At 35.4% G+C, this 17,103-nt stretch overlaps 2 protein-coding genes across 3 annotated transcripts; one reads left to right on the top strand and one right to left on the bottom strand.

Moving 5' to 3' along the window:
- Positions 1-9,717: 9,717 nt before the first annotated feature.
- Positions 9,718-14,165, bottom strand: LOC119071255 (RNA-binding protein lark). 2 transcript variants are annotated; one of them, XM_037176099.1, is made up of 5 exons: positions 14,032-14,165; positions 12,426-13,199; positions 10,542-10,690; positions 10,352-10,477; positions 9,718-10,275 (listed from the first exon to the last, which is right to left on the bottom strand). In XM_037176099.1, the coding sequence occupies exons 2-5, from the start codon at positions 13,083-13,085 to the stop codon at positions 10,155-10,157; spliced, it is 1,056 nt and encodes a 351-aa protein (XP_037031994.1). In that variant the 5' UTR covers positions 13,086-13,199; positions 14,032-14,165; the 3' UTR covers positions 9,718-10,154. The 2 variants fall into 2 exon arrangements, with proteins under 2 accessions (XP_037031994.1, XP_037031995.1); XM_037176100.1 differs by having other exon boundaries at positions 14,060-14,165.
- A 317-nt stretch (positions 14,166-14,482) lies between these two features.
- Positions 14,483-16,686, top strand: LOC119071286. Its single transcript, XM_037176156.1, has 6 exons — positions 14,483-14,640; positions 14,698-14,802; positions 15,090-15,243; positions 15,315-15,434; positions 15,697-15,783; positions 15,856-16,686. Exons 1-6 carry the CDS (start codon positions 14,590-14,592, stop codon positions 16,185-16,187), a joined length of 849 nt encoding a protein of 282 aa, XP_037032051.1. The 5' UTR covers positions 14,483-14,589; the 3' UTR covers positions 16,188-16,686.
- Positions 16,687-17,103: the final 417 nt, after the last annotated feature.

Genomic DNA, 17,103 nt, shown 5'->3' with positions numbered 1-17,103 from the left:
AAAAAAGCAGCGCCAAAGAGTTTTGGTTATAACTCTACCCGTTAAGAAAAATATGAGTTTAACAAAAAAAAAGAAACCAAAACTGTATGACCATCATAATCATTTCTACAAATGTGTATACATTATACATTATATATATTGAAAAACAAATGGGAAAATTTTGGATTCCCTAACTTTTTACAAAAAGAAATTATATAAGAAAGAAAAGCACTGAATAAAATTCAGTGTTCCGTTGATACAGATTTGAAAATATTGAAAGAAAGAAAAAACAGAAAACCTATTTTGCTAACTGTAGATAATTTACAAACTGAAAGAATTATATTAATTATATAAGTATATAAAAAACGCATTATACTCAGCAAAAAAACAAACATATTAATAAAGAAGAAAAAAATGCTCTACGATTTAAGGTATATTTGAAAAAACAAAAACTAAAAATTAAGTCCAGCTATCGCAACCCAAAAACACTATTTCGATAGTCTCCTCGATAGTCTGTCCGATAGTCTGTGCTGAAAATGTTCCCACGAATAGTGTCTCTTCATCATCCCTCCAAAAACGAATACAAAAATCGGAATTTATTAGGCACATGATTGCGAACAAACTGGAGATCGTTCGGCACTGAAAAATATTGCCACTGAAAGCCTTGTGTATAACCTACGTGAAATAGAACTTTGCTTTTTATTAATCAAGAATCTGCGGAAAATTTACTTTTCATGCATCGGCAACGAAAATGATCTCAATTTTGGATAACTTTTTTTTCGAGTTTTAGTCCGTTTGCATGAAAATTACATACGTACCTGTCTTGGACGATTGATGTTAGGCACATCCGCTTGAAGTCCTTACATCATTCGGAGAACAACTCGCGAAATTGACTGACATCAACCGTCCAGGGCACCATTCCTAAACAACTTTTTGGTAAAAATGGAATTGATCGATTAAATTATGGAATAGAATGATAGAATGATGACTAAAACAGCCTCCATAGGTCATACAAATTGTGAAATTACTGTCAAATTTCATCCATAGAGGCTTAACCTCATCAATAAATGAAAACCCATCTCTGTGGATGAAATCGTATTCGTTCGGCCAGTCTAAAATTCGTGTTTACAGTAGTTACTTGGAATAAACCTATAGTCTGTTTAATTTTGATGCATACATAATTGAGCAGGCAAAGTTGAAAGGTAAAATCAACTTTCCACAACCGAAAATACTGTTGACCACCACACATGTCAAAAAAAATCGCCCTAATTGCGCTCACAGCTTTTCTAGTAGCATCAAAAGTTAACGTGAAGAACCCCGACCTATGAAAGGTGAAAGGTTAGACAGGTAAAATTATAACTGCAACATTGCATTGGCTCATTGTCAGTTGATTTGAGCTTCAGTTAGAAAAGAATAGTCTAGGCCAGATTATTAATGGACGTTCAGACGTAGAGTTCATTGTTCAAGGGGCACTGTAAGGTTCATTTCTCAGGGTGTTGCAAATACGAAGCCCTAAGAAAAAACATCAGCCTTTTTCTAAATTTTCTTTGTCAATTTACGAGCCAGCCAATCAAATCACCCCTAATTATGTTTTATTTTCGATCATGACGATCAAATTCGCAGTATCGATAAAAAGCCTGTGAGTTTGATTACAGTGATACAGAACTATGGAAAGATGGACTCTACTGACTCTTTTTCGACAACATCGACATCAGTTTCATTTCCTTCATTGTATCCGAGTCTTTGGTGCACCACTTTTTGTAAGCAAGTCTATTCAGAGAAAGGCATCGAAATATTTGTTTTAAAAATTGTGATAGCTGCGAATGAAATAAATGTAAAAAAATTATTTTAAACTGAAAATTACGACTAAAAAAAACAAATATACAAAAATTCTATAAAGAAATAATGATTAACTAAATTTAACAAAACAAAAAAAGAAATTAATAAACCAAACGACAAGAGGTTTTACTTTATATTTAATTACAAAAAGTAAGAAGCAGAAATGAAAAGAATAAGTGAAAGGGGAAAAAAATTGTTATGTAAGTTTAAATTATATATGAAAAAAAAAATATTATTATTGTATGTTGAAATGAAATTGTCATAAAAGAAAGAAAAGAAAAACTATTATTAATAATATTAGTCTTCAAAATATTGAAATAAAATTATAACATAAAAGTTTACTACAAATTTCTAATCATTTGTGAGAACAACTGTCTTCCGCTGGTGCACATCAACGAGTGAATGAATTAAATTGCACGACGTCTACCTCTCCAAATTACAACATTTATCCTAAAAGTAATATTTGCTAAGGCTGTAACAGTCACGACGAATAGTTATTTGCCTTGGTAGACCAAATTCACGATGTAAGTGCGGTCAAAATTCAAAATCTTTCTCACGCGAGTCTTTCCAACGCAGGGTCATTTTCATACAAGGAAGCGTTGAAATGTGGTTTTCGGTTCACCTTTTCATCGACTCGTTCACTTGAAATACAATTTTTAGGAATACTTACGGCGTGAATAAGATATCAAAAAAAAAAACGAAGCGAAAGCTGTAATTCTCTCAAGTTGGAATTTCACATTTTTCACATAGGTGAATAGAAACGCTCTAATTTATCACAATATAAACATTTTCTCCGAACAGTAGATCATTGTTGATTAGGTCTGTTCCAATGTCATACGAATTGTCAAATTTCATCCATAGAGACATAACCTCAACAATATATGAAAACCGATCTCTGTGGATGAAATCGTGTTCGTTCAGCAAGTAAAAATACGTGTTTACAGTTACTTCGAACAAACCTATAGTTTTCTTTTCTGTTCGAGATGTCATAGATATCACAGATGTCAATGAAGTTGTCAGTTTAACATAGCTTTGAATAAATCACATCGACAATGATCAATCGTCTGAGAGTGCTGGAATATGTTATTTACGTTCGATGCACAGATTATAAATTTCCTGATGATATGTATGTGAATGAGAAGGACTATTAAAATACCGGTAAACAGTATTACCGAAATTTTCGAGAAAAATTACTATATAATCTATATTGCAATATTGCATACAAAACGGCCAATTAAGTTCAATTTTATATTGAAAAAACTCAAAATATTAGCTGTGTTTAAAGTTTAATCAGCTTCATGACAAACGTACGTTCAATTTGAACCTAAAAAATGATTTGGTTCATAAAATTTTACTTGAAAATGTTCATCAGTTCTTTAAACCTCAAGCTTTTTACTTAAATTTTACAGTGAAGATTTTTCTTAAATCTAGAAGTTAACACTAGTTTCCATTTAAAAATTCCATTGCCGTAAGAGAGCACCGTGAAGGATTTCTATTGGTTGAACTTCGTCTCTCTCGTTAAGATGCGTTCTTACGATGAAAACTTGAGCGACTCAATTTTCGAGTTTCTTCACAAACTCGTAATGTCACATCAAAAATGTCATACGAAATACAAGTGACAAATCACAATTCGATATTTAAACGGTTGATATTCAGTTTGATTCTATGTTGCAAAAAAGTACTTGGTGTGAGAGACAAAATTGAATTTTTTTTAATTTTTTCTTTGTTTATTTGACAGCTTGCTCTCTCACAGAGTACTTTTTGTTGAGTGGAATGGACACTTTACTCTTGTTAGGTTATACTTACCCTTGAGAATACCAGCAAGTCGACAGACGAATGACTTCGATTTTTGGCTTCGAGTAACCACAAGAACTCTAACAAGAGTAGACGTAATGAGAATTTGAGATGGTAAACAATCGAAAAAAAATCGAATTTGGTGTCAAAATGAATGTATTAGCCAAGTATGTAAAGAATGAAATTGTCTTTGAGTAGGTGCATATTTGTCAATGAAATGGTCAACCGATATTGATTAGTCTGCGTGTATGTTGGAATTAATAGACTCTACACCAACATTTTATGGATAGAAATATTTTCTGAAATCGTCTTGTGTACGATAGTGGTGTGGTGATTGGAAAGATGGAACGTTCTGATTCCTAGACTAGACCACTAGACCTTATCAATTTTGCCGCGCCCGGTAATTTTCTAAAAGCAAACTAAAAATATTTCCAAAGAAAATTTTTATTTTTTAATCTACATTGATACATCACATCTTGTGATTCACAATCTATACTTGTATGTATATGTATATACATCATACAGCCAGTTAAATTATTACACTTCGATTTCATCGAACAATCGTTCTAATCCATTGTTCCTCTTACGAACAATTTGTTCGGCTGTTGTAGTCATACGTTCATTGACCTGCATAATCTTAACGACTACATTTGGGAATGTGTCCTTTATTCCATTAACTCTGTAAGGGTCCATCATACGATCGTACCACACCAATTGCAATCTTTTTAACGAAATACAATTTGCTTTGATGTCCGAAAACATGCGATTGGAGTCAAATCTACCGTCTGCGGCAGATAGAAAATTGCATTCAAAACTCAATTCTGACAATTTCGTGCAGTTCTCGAATAAGTATTTCGTATTCGTTTCGTTGATGCCAGATAAAATGAGTTTCAGTTGGAAGAGATTTGTGAATCTTGAGATAGTAGTTATCGTTTTGTTGTTCATTTTATATCGGTTCCCGTCCACTCGACGATTGGAAAGAGTCAAATTCCGTAAATTGCTCTGGACATTTTGATTGAATTGCTCCAATAATTGATCCGTTGACTCGTTGAAATGGAAGATCTGTAGAGTGACCAAATTATCAAACAGATCGATATCGCGAACGATTTGAATGTTTACGAGCATAATCGGACGCCATCCCACCAATTTGAAACAATTTAATTTCAAACATTTCAATGAAGCGAAGAGTAAAAGATCCAAAGAGAGCTGGCTTTGTCGACAATGTACTCGCAGAAGGTTCAATTCCGGAAATGTCCATGAAGGTAAGTGTGGCTGATTTTCCTCGATGTAAATATCAAGCTCTTCCAACTGACAACAGTATTTTTCCAACCAATTGATGTGGTCTACTGATTTCTCGTTGTTGGCCGAAAGAGTTGTTGTTGCCGTTGTTATATACTTTCCCCTACGTCTTACTACTGCTTCATTTGTTCCGTCGCGCAAATGCAGATCTGAGTCTTTCTTGACATCGAAACAAGCTTGGATTGTAGGAATAGGAAGATTCGAAAAGAACTCGTAACATTGATCGCTGAAAGTTGCTGATAACTGAAGTTGTTGCAGCCAGTCAGGGGTCATTTTCGCATATTCGATTGGTGACCCATCTGAACTCATAATTGTTACGCCATTGTATCGAACTTTTCCATTAGTGATAGCTATTTTTTGAGTCCAGGAATAATCCAGTTGAACTTGATTTTTGATATTTTCCATTAACCAGCGCAACAGTGAATTCTCATACAGGTCATGCAGTTTGAAGTGTATGTGGCGCAAATTTGTGTGCTTATTTGATTCTTGAAGTATCGCTCTGTAATCACCGCTTGTGAATGTTTCGTAGCACAACGAAATTGAAACTAGTGTTGGGAGTGCAGCAATCAACCGAACAATATTTTGCAGCGATATATCGAAACACGGCTCGAACTTTTCCATTGACCTGAATTTACAAAGAATATCCATGCTTTGATAAGTTAAGATGTCTCCGGCGTTGTCGAAATGAAGCAAACGTAAATCTGTGAGATTTCGACAGGGTGCGACAATTTTCTCGATGCATTCGTTCAGCGCACCTTTGGGAACGTCCAAAGATAGCGTCTTTAAATTTGTCATTTGAACGGGTCGTATGTTCACGGGTATGTCCTTGCTAAAGAAGGGCGATAAACTACAACACAACGATTCGATTTTGGATTTGTGGAAGGCGTACAACACTCGGAAATCGGTTGTCTGCAACTTCACATTCTTCAATTGGTTATTGTTCCTCACGAATGGTTTCAGCTCACCGTCGTCGAAGACTAATGTTCTTAGACGCATATCAAGATGGGTTAATTTTTTGTACCTTCGGTGGCACCACCTCTTATTAGTTGGATAGATACAATCCACATACAAGTGGGAAATGTTCGGCGTTTTTGATAAAATGTTGTAAAAGTTGAGGCTTGTGTGCTCGTCAATCTTTGGATTTTTCAGGCGAATCATTTTAAAGTTCCGGCCAATAGTGCCAAGCACTTGATGTATCCAATGAGGTTGGTTGTTTAATTCGGTATGAAATGACAGTTGAATTGCCGACACCCGCTTCAAAATGAATGGGTGATGTTGTAAGATTTCATGGCGATCATTTTCCATCGACCAGTCAAATATTTCCATTTCGTACCATTTATTTTGACTGGAACCATTGTATTTTCGGCGAACAGTATGATTTAGCACATCGTTGAAACGTTTGCAAACACCAGCGGCTAATGTGGCTGTTGTATCATCAAAATGCTCAAAGATTTTTTCGAGAATTTCGGTGGGAAAATCCGTTATTATGTTGGATCGATCCATTGCGATTTTGATAAAAAATACAACAGAAATTGAAATATTTATGAAATTTCACGGAAGTCGATAAAATATCTGAATATTTTAGCGATTTTATTGTTAGTAATATATTGACTGTGTTAACACTACTCCTTCTTCTTCTTCCTCTTCTTCTTCTTTTTTTATCTTCAAATTCTTCAAATAAAAATTAAATAGAAATGTGTCAACGTCAACCACTTAGTGGGGTCTGAAAAAATCGCGCGAAATTTCGGATCAGAAAGAATTTTCGTCCAATATATTAAGATTGGCTTGTTCTGTATGTGTTTTTTACGGAGGTAACAACTCAGAACATTGTAGTGGCATAAGAGAGTGTCCGTATCGTTTGCAGCGTCATAGGCAATGATTGAACCTTACAACACCACCACGGCAAAGTAAAATAGACCAGGCAGTAGCGGGGTTCATATTCGAAACGTCAAATGAGAGACCTAAATGAACTCTAAAAACACTGACATAAGTTTAATAATTGTATTCGCAAAAAATAAGGCTACTAGATTATTCAGGTCCCTAGTCAAATCAAGCGCTCCTGCCTGGTTTACTTTACTCTGTCGTGACAACAACAAAAATGTAAAGACATTTTTACGGTCATGTTTTGAAAAAAAATCAATGTTCAACTTAGGAGCAACTTGTAGGCTATCGAAAAGGCGATATTCGAGGGGTGAATATTAGTACATTTCAATAACAAATAATTTTCGGGAAGCGAATCTTCTGATTTTTGATGGATTTTCAAGGAATTCTATCGACTTTCAAGGATTTCAACTTAAGTTTTCAGGATTTGGATTTTCTACTTTTTTAGGTTCTTCTTTGACTTTGCTGATTATGTTTGAAATCAACGCAGCTCAAGCATGAATGGTCCTCTAAATAGGGTGCTGAAACTGGACAGTGTATCGAACAAATTTTGGCACTGTAAAAAAATTCGGACAATTTTTCCATAGAAAATAGTACTCTATTTTGTAGCTGTCAATAATAGCACTTTTTCTTGAAGTTCGTCGCTGAAATCTGAGTTTTCAAATGTTTGTTTTTTGTTTCACAGAAGTTTTTCTAGTTTATCCGCCTTTTGGAGATATCCATAAATCGCAGGGAGGCATGTGATTTTTCTTAAGAAAATAGTAAAAAAGTGATCAATTTTGCCGAATAAAGTTGGCATTTTCATTATAAATTGATTTAGAAAAGTGACCGAATAGTGAAAAAAACCAACTCTAAATCGTTAATTGACGCCGTAAGTGCGGTTGAAATTCAAAATGGAAAGTGCGGAGGTCTTTCTAACGTAGCGTCATTTTCATACAATGAAGCGTTGAAATGTGCTTTTCGGTTCACTTTTTCATCGAATCGTTCACCTTAAATTCAAATTTTGGGCACACTTACGGCGTGAATTTGAACCACCTACTTTCACTTTCTAGTAAGAATAAGAAACGTAGCCCTTGTTGGAAACCTGAGGAAGATTAAAAATCTTGAAAAAGGAACACGAAATTCGTGTTTAATTTATTGATTACTTAGAGACAACGTCGGTTATTTTACTCATGACTTCTCCTGCAAACTGTCATTGGCGTAAGACGAGTGTTTGGGGTATGTAGCGAGTAAAGATTATTTTCACTTTCTTTTTTGAACATGATTCCTCGAACGATTGCTTTTTAAATTGTGATTCTTAGTAGGGAACATCATTTTACACTTTTAGTTTGCTCATCATATGGGCATTTGACATCCGTAGAGATTTTTTTGGTAGAATATAAGCTTGCGATGGCAAATATTATGAAAATTTGCGAGTAACCGTAGGTATAGCTGTATTCTAGGAGCAGTAGAACAAATTCTGCAGGTACTTCTGCAAAGATTTTATCCTGCACGCACTGTACGCACGTCATTCAAACAATAAAAGAATTGAAAAAATGTTAGGATGTGGTTTTGGTGGGACGTCAAGTTTCGCAAAGGTCCGATTTTCCAGATTGTTTGAAACGAAAAAATCTTCTCTATGGGCCTAATCAGTACCAAAGCGTGCTTTCCAAAAATAAGGCGAAATTTCGAGAATTTTTGAATATAATCTGCGATCTGCCCAAAAAGCTCATTTTGACTGTTTTTCGATTTTAAATGTGTTTTTCGTTACTAACAATTGAATTTTGAATTTATGTCGAAAAATCGCATCAGCTTGTGGTTTTCAGAAGACGATATTTTTATTTTATAATAATTTGAATCTCTGCTTCCCATGCTTTTCATTGCTACACAGGGATTTTACTACCTTTCAAAAAATCTCGAAAATTGGACCTCGGCGAAACTTGACGTTACACCTTAACATCTTAACATTCATATAACATCAAACACGACATCTTTGCAAATTTTTTGACGTTTTTTTTTAAATATTAAGTTGGAATAAGAAATTGTTCCGATTATCTATAGTTTTGTCCGAAATAGTTGGAAATAGTGAGAAAAGTAAAAAAATCATGAAAAAGTAAGTCACTTTCGCTTCCTTCAAAAACAGTCAGAATTAGTGAGAAAAGTAAGTCACATGCCGCCCTGAGACGTACGGCATTTACGGGAGGGGTTGTTGTATGTTTTTGGTAGCTCTTTTAAATTGATTTCATCACACTAGAGCTACGCAGATGTACGCACATAGCGCTGCTCCTAGCATTATTATTTAAACGATTTTGACGTCTGACGTACGCGAGTGCTAATGCTAGGAGAAGTATGCCTAATAAACCGAACCCAATGAAACTTATAGGCGAAATTTTACATTCTGATTCTGAGCGAAAAACGGTTCTACGGCACTTGTTACCAACAGCTTCGCATACATCTACGACTTGATCGGTCTTATATTTTATAAAAAGTTTGCTAAGAGCGAGCACATTACCAGCAAATATACTTTCCTATTGTCGAACCAAAAATTTGAAAGCAAGTCCGCGATACCTACACGTATTTCATCATTCCGCCTAAGATTTATTTTAAACATCTTCTTCTTCTTCTTCTAGACATAAATGGCACCTAATGGAGATGTGCATCGCCATAAACGTTACGACCAATCAATCAAACACAAGACACATCCGATCAAAATGACTCCGATAAGTCACAATGAAAACAAATAACGAGATTTCACTTAGTCATGTTCGATTGTTAAATTACCGATTATTCCCTTAGAATCGAATATCGATCTTTTCAACAATAAATAATCGATAAATATTGACTGAATTCGATTACGCGAGTGAACATGTCTAGACTCACTTACATTATTTCGACATTCGATATCAAGAATTTTGTATGTCGAATGTGAACAAAGTAAAAAGACGATTTTTCTGTTGTTAAATTAGCCTTGTTTTACACATTGATAGGTTTTTATTCAATACAATTGTTTTTAATCAAATAGCGCATGTCGACGTCTATACATAAGGTTGTAAAGTAAAAAATATTTTTTTTATGCTGTGACAGCCCCTCAATTCAAATCCATTTTCTCAGCCCATGAACATTCGATTTTTACACAAAGCATAGACTTATAGGTGTACCAAAAACAAAAATCTTTAGACTTTAATATAAAATCTAGTTCCGCCACGAGCTGCTTCAAATACATCATTTTTATCCTTATATTCGTCTCGGTACTTTTTTTTTTGTTATCATGACAAACAATTAAATTAAAAAATTTTAAGAAATAATTTCATCTACCCATGTGAATTAGATACAAGTCGAAGAATTGTCTTTTTGTTGGTAAATTAAAAACAATGCAAACGTTCTCAGTATGGTGCATAGCGATGAGTAGGTGACGGTCCACGCATTCCCGGACGACGATCGTCAAACGAATCACGGCTCATGCGTCGATCATCGAACGAATCACGACTGAAGTCCTCATATGTACTGCAAATTGTTTTAAAAAAAATTAGGGAAAAATATTCCGATTGACGTTCCTGCGAGCAATGTCAAACACACTCACCTAAACCGGCTCATGCCATTACCGGAACGAGGCGGCGGAGAACGCCTACTGAATACTGAATCATAGCCACCGTTACCACTGCTCATTCCACTGCGCATTGACGAACTGCCACCGGATCGTCCAATACTAAAAAAATGTACAATTTTCTATTGAAAAGCCGAAAAATTGATAATCGAGTAAATTAGATCACCTTCCGCCCAATGGTGGTGGTAATGGCATCGGATCACGTCGTCCCATCGGTGGTAGGAAATCTCGGCCACCTCGCATTCCCATGCCGGAATAACGTCGTTCGAAAAGATCACGGCTGTCATCATATCTGTCGTAGTAGTCGTAACTGTCCTATAATGGAGGTGTGAACACAAGTTCTTGAATAAAAATAAATAATTTCCGAGCGCGGGATGCTGGATGACTAAAAATTACGAGGAGATAGGGGCAAGATACAGTTCAATCATTTGATTCGATTGCATCATTTTATGTGTACATTAACATTAATCAGCTACACTTCTCGCTGTTGAAATTTATCTACGCATCCATGTTTGGAGAAATTTAAAGTTTTACTTGTTGGATTTCAAGTCAAGGTGGATAAATAGATCGGAAAGTATCTTAGACCTGGATAGCCTTGTCATACTGAAATAGGCTAAACTTAGTTGGAACTTTTAATACTGCATGAGAACTGTCTGTGAAAAAAGTTGTCAGTAAGCTAAAACAAGAATCAATTTGTAATTGAGCTTTATAAGTTATTCAATCTGTCCAAACTAGAACGTCGGTACAGTAACTTTACTAGGAACCCTCCAATAAAACCAAAATTCATTGTTTGTCGTAAAGCTTCTAACGTAAAGACTGTGCAGCGAGAGTCGGAGATGTGTTAGACATTGTCAAACATTCAGTTTAAGCGCGAAAAATACAGATGTCGTGTCTCAACAGCCTCAATTTACAAACAACACACACTCCGGAAAGACAGGGTGCGAGGTTTTTTTTTTCATTAAAAGTTAAACAACTCTTGTAAAATGATGTATGTCGAGTTCGAGTTGTATTATGAAGCAGGCTACAATTCTTCTGTTCATGTGTTTGTTGTAGGACAGTAGGACCTCAAGTTTGGATAGTATGCGGTGGTCCTTTGGCACAAATTTTATACAAGTTTTCAAAATATCTAAATTATGCTAAAAGATACTGTCGAAACTTGAGGTGCTACAGTAAAAAAAATGAAATGTCTCTCGTCCATGCATCATTTTGCTACTGTACAGGAGTTATCGTTTGTATGCTATATGCAAGGTATTTGAGAATGGGATGAGTACCTGTTCAACAACAAGATTTATCAAATGAAGAACTTTTTTACTTGAGAGATGAAACCTAACAATCTGAAAAGCTGATAAATTGCCACAGCTAATCATTTGAAAAGTAAGCGATGACAGCTGTGGCTAATGTTGAAATGCATGTTAAAACTAATGACATAAGAGATCCATTACAAACGTCCATTGAAAATTATGCAATTATTAGAAAGAAGAACAAATTTGATCATCATTCCGATTCTCGATACATTTGCCAAATATTTATCAACTTGTGGTGATTAACCTTTTGCAGACGGCTATGTCACCACTTATCAATTGCAATAAAAAAAAATAGATAAACTCTGGCTAGTGCGATCTTATATAGAAAAATTGATGCTAAAACAATTGAAGTAAAAGATTTTCTTTTTTTAGAATACTTAGATCTAGTAACGGACTCGATAATTTTATTGGTGATATGCTTGCCGTCTGCGAGAGATTAAATTATTTAAAAAATGTTAAAGTTCTGAAAGTGATTGCTAATGCGTCACTTTCATCTTCGCATTTCTTGTACTTATTTGAATAGAGACGATAACATCAAATCGATTTTGAATATTTAAGTTAACGTGAACGCGTTGTTTTACATAAAAAAAATAATTTTCCGCTCATTTTAACTCTTAAATCGAAAGCGATCGAAAATTTCTAACGTCTGCGACATTGCAACTTAAATATTCGGAGAAAAGATTTCAAATAAAAGAAAGAAAAAAAAAATCAAAATAAAAAACGATTTTTAAACAAGATCTCATTACCCTGAATCCGTCCATCATTCGGTTCAAAAATGGAGGTGGTGGCGGCGGATACGGATCACGATGATACATTCGGTCCCGATAACCTCCACGATCAGAAAACATCAATCTCGGACATTCTTTCGACCAATGTCCCGATCGGCCACACCTATAACATTGCTCCGGATCACCCATACCAGGTTTCGGTCTTACGCGGCTAGTTGATACTTGAACTTTAAGTGGCTGACCGTCGACCATTTTTCCGTTTAATTCCCGAATAACGTCATTCACCTCACCATGAGCATCCAAATGAACGAAACCATAGTTACGAACGATATCGCATTCAACTACCGTTCCGTATTTAGTAAACAGTTCCCTTACTTCGGGAGCGCGTGTCTTATCGGTTAAATTACCAACGAAAATTTTTGTTGTCGGCGTATTGGGCGCTCTACGACTTTTCGCGGCTTCAACTTTGATGGGATTTGCATTAATCACGTAACCGTTTAGATTTTGGATGGCATCACGTCCCTGCTGTTCATTTTCCATATGGACGAATCCATAATTTTTTACTATATCGCATTCGACCACGGTACCGTATTTCTCAAACAATGGTCGCAAGTCATTCGGTTGTGTCTTTTCTTCGAGATTGCCGATGAACAGCTTAAACGTTCCAGTACCCGGCATTTTTTTTAGATTTTGTGTAAAAAAATTTAATTCGTGACGTAAGTAGCGTTAAGGAATACCGGTAAGAGGTTCTGCTTGATCTTCCGCGGCCGCGGGTTTATTTCAATGTAATAGCTGTACGAGTAATAAAAATGTAAAAAAAATTGTTTCTCAATAGAACTGGTTTGTGTGAGTGATTTGTAAATTGATTCTTAAATTAGCTTAAATTTTGAGTGATAGTTAATTTAGAAACCTACAGATACCCGCAACTTAAATTATTAACAGAGGCACATAATTCGAGCTCCCAAAAAGTGAAATTTTGTACTCATAGTTTCTGATTCAAAGGTCGAAGTAGTGATGACAATGATTACATAAAAACACCATCGTGTAAATGATAAGAGTCCGAGCAAGACTCTCGTTAGAGTTATTCGAAGCTCAACACCATAATAATGTACGAAGCATAAAATGAATCATCTTAACAAGCCATCGTATTCAGACGTCAACAATTTCCTCTTTCAAAAATTCAATTCGCATCATTAAAGTATATATCAACAATTGGATGTTATAATATGGTAAGTAGAGAGGTATATGGATAGGTACTTTACAATTAGAGACGGAAAATTTTTGCGTCGCAATCGATGACACATAGACACCAAGCGACACTCATTACTCTGTGATTAAAAACAATGTGCAAGCCGGAATTATTTAACAAAAATATAGAATTCGCTTCTGCCTCTAACAACTTGCGGTTTCTGAAGGCTTCTTTTTAATCTAGATCGAAATTTTTTTGGTGCAAATACGGCTGAGTATACAATATTGAATAAGAGTATGGAGACTTCAAAATGGCTTCTATGTCGCCGATGTTAATTGTTGCAAAGAAAAAATGAGTTTCGGTAAGTAATCCGTGTTTGTAGAGTTACAGTTAACTTAAACAAATTTGTGGTCCGAGACACATTTATCTACTTACGTTTTTTAAGAAGCGAATGTTTCCTTACTTTTTGAGATTTTTATTAAATTGTCTATGCTACAAACCGCTTCATCGGCGTGGAACAGAACTCTGAAGGCAATTATGCTGCTTTATCGACGGAAGTTAGTTTTAATACACTGTCACTGCTCACAATGACAAACAAACTAACCGATTCACAATTTTGCTGTTGTAATTCTTGTTTGCGAAAGACTGATTTGATTTGCGTGGCTTCACTGTAACGAATAGTCAACTATGCCTATATTCAGTGGAACGATAGTATAGTGATTATGGTAATTACACTCAATTTTAAAGTTTATGTGGCAAATACGTGGTGAGAATAGTAAAATATATAAATTTCTAACAGTGTGGCTATTCTACCTTATCTGCCAATGTGCTTGTCAAAATGATGTCAATTTGACATTTAATCATATTGATTCTTGACACTGCCATCCATGGCAGTTTCATTGTTGTTAAAAAAAACTGTTTTTTGCAATTTTAGTAAAATTGTAAATGTAGATCGTTGATATTTGAACGCACCCTGCTAACAGACCAAAGAAAATGCACAACTACTCAAACTATATTGATTTCTATGCTAATCAACAAGTTCAAGTAGTACAAGCAGTGTTTGCTTTGCTGTGTTTACTTACGTTTCACTGTTTATTATAGCTACCACCTAGTCGATCAGAAATTTTGCACAATTCACATCATACTGGCGAATCAGCTCGTTCGAGTACTTCCAATCAACATCATACTTGTGCCAGCCTAGTGCAAGTACACTATTACCTAAATAGCCTCAATACAAACAACACACACTCACACTCTACGGGTGGTTCCCGTGGTCCAACCGAAAAGTGATGTATGGAAGGTGCCCCTTATTTTCTATAATGAACAAGTTGTCCATACATCATTTTGTCCAAAAACTTCAAATTTAGCCGATATAATTTTGGGTCATTTTGACTCTGCCGCTATTATCTGTAGAGTGTGTGTTGTTCGTATTGAGGCTATTTACCGATCATTGTTCACATTTTAACTCCTAAGTAATAGTCCCTCTTTAACAGCTACCGCTCAGCGCGCCTAGCCCAGTTTCAGACTCACACACACGTTTCCAAAATAGACCAGTTACAGTCGAAAGAACTGTTCCAAATGGATCCAATCAATTTCTTGGAAAACCACCGACGTATATTGAAGCCATTAGTGCATCAAATATTGATCGTAAGAAATCGTCTGCTCTCGGTATTACGGCTGGAAGAGACTCATTAAAATCAAAATAATTTATCATTTAGCAATTTTGGAACCGCCACCTTCATACGATTCGTTATACGGCCGGATAATTGAAGCTCGAAATCAATACAAGGGGCCCATGGATTTTCTTAACAAAATTTTTGTCTTATTTCTGAGCACACGTAAGAGCAATCTCAATTTTTTCGGAATTCTGAAGGTTCAGATGTAGCAGCACTCAAATTTTCTAGTGGTGCTTCCACGAGCTTAGAACAGAATTTTGATTGTGTATGTTAAAAATATGGAAAATATTCGCTGAACCGTTCAAATTTGGGTGCAAGCTGCTGTTTACATCTCAACCGGATCTTTCAGAGCCTAGGATTTTTGACCGTTTGCTTTTCTGGAACAGGATTACTCTCCACTTACTATACCAATTCTTCGTTGCAGTTTCAATATGTATGATCATCATTGGATCTCTGTTTTTTCATCGGTGTCCGCAAGGCAAATATATTCCAGTGTTCCTTATGGTCGAAGGTGAGCATTAATTTTCTGGAGTTTTATTTCTGCTTCCATTCGTGCAATTGCTAAATATGGTACTTCCCTAAGGAATACTGCTTATCATCAAACTTGTGCTACGTTTTGCCACACGTGTGCATCAAACTCCAGACGATCCAGCTACTCTCCAGACCTGGCGATCTGGAACACAAAGACTTATCAATTGTTTTATCCTCTTTTTGTTCGTTACCGGATCGGACTATATTTATCGGATGCACAAACCGAATTACGATAAATCTCTCGGCTTGTATTGCGACAAGACGCTGTATCTAATGTCATTTTGGCTCGTTACGACCACCTATACATTTTTGGGCGTAATATTTTTTTCGATTGCGATGGTATCCATTGTCTTTCAAAATTATCAAAGACGCTTTAATGTTTAAATTAAAGTGGAATAGTGATTTGCATTATAGTGAACGCAAAGACATGCGACTGCAATCAGACTTGTTAAGATTCAACTCACAATAGTGGCTGGTTTATTTCATTTATGGCAATTGTTGAAGATATGTGCCACTTATAATATTTCTAGGTTGGACGTGGGGTCCTCGAGAGAAGATAGTTGTAAGGCCACTACTAAAAAAACATGGGTGCTAGTTATTATTAAAAACACGCGTATGAGAGAAATCGTATGAATACAATTGTGGTATGAAGTGGTATGTAATGTCTATTCTCCAAAAGTCATAGTTTCTGCTCAAAACAGGTGACCAAAGTCATCATCAACAAAGCGTTTTCCAGCTGATATTAGGCTCTTAACGAACACAAAATTGGTTTTGTCCGAAAGTATACTGTATACAATATTTTATACTGCGATAACCAAGTGTATCTCAAAGCCACTTTTATTAGTTTTAGTATTTATTAAAATTCGTAATAAAAATATGTTCCCACCGATGTGAACGGATTTTAATTTGTTCCAGATCCATTTCCAAAAGAATTGAATTAAATTCAAACAAAACTGGCTTAGAAACATTTATCTGATTCGATTGGTCTTTTCTGTTTCTTCATCACACAAACATTATCCACATGAAGCAGGAAGATTTCTTGGAATCGATTCAATCCGTAAATCTATTTGAATGCAGTAACGTTTCTTTTCAAACAAAATTTTACACCGACATCACCTAATAGGAGGTGACGTTGAGAAGCTATCAGGTGTAGATATATTTCAGCCGTTTTCCTTTAGATGTTTACAGAAGCTCGACAAAATAATGATTTTTAATTAAATCAGGGTTCACATGTCTATCGATTTTATTAACTCAAAAAATAAGCAAAAACAACGGATTAGTTGAAAACTGCATAAGTTAC

Source organism: Bradysia coprophila (assembly GCF_014529535.1).
Source record: "Bradysia coprophila strain Holo2 chromosome IV unlocalized genomic scaffold, BU_Bcop_v1 contig_144, whole genome shotgun sequence".
Taxonomy (NCBI): Eukaryota; Metazoa; Arthropoda; class Insecta; order Diptera; family Sciaridae; genus Bradysia; species Bradysia coprophila.
This window is presented reverse-complemented; position numbering and strand designations above follow the sequence as displayed.

Bases quoted from the DNA above. Each gene is read 5' to 3' on its own strand.
- LOC119071255 (XM_037176099.1), bottom strand. From the start codon at position 13,085: ATGCCGGGTACTGGAACGTTTAAGCTGTTCATCGGCAATCTCGAAGAA. The intron at 10,478-10,541 runs GTGATCTAATTT...ACATTTTTTTAG, and splicing joins CCACCACCATTGGGCGGAAG to TATTGGACGATCCGGTGGCA. The intron at 10,276-10,351 runs GTGAGTGTGTTT...AACAATTTGCAG, and splicing joins AATGGCATGAGCCGGTTTAG to TACATATGAGGACTTCAGTC.
- LOC119071286 (XM_037176156.1), top strand. From the start codon at position 14,590: ATGCACAACTACTCAAACTATATTGATTTCTATGCTAATCAACAAGTT. The intron at 14,803-15,089 runs GTACACTATTAC...CCTCTTTAACAG, and splicing joins CTTGTGCCAGCCTAGTGCAA to CTACCGCTCAGCGCGCCTAG. The intron at 15,244-15,314 runs GTAAGAAATCGT...TTTATCATTTAG, and splicing joins TAGTGCATCAAATATTGATC to CAATTTTGGAACCGCCACCT.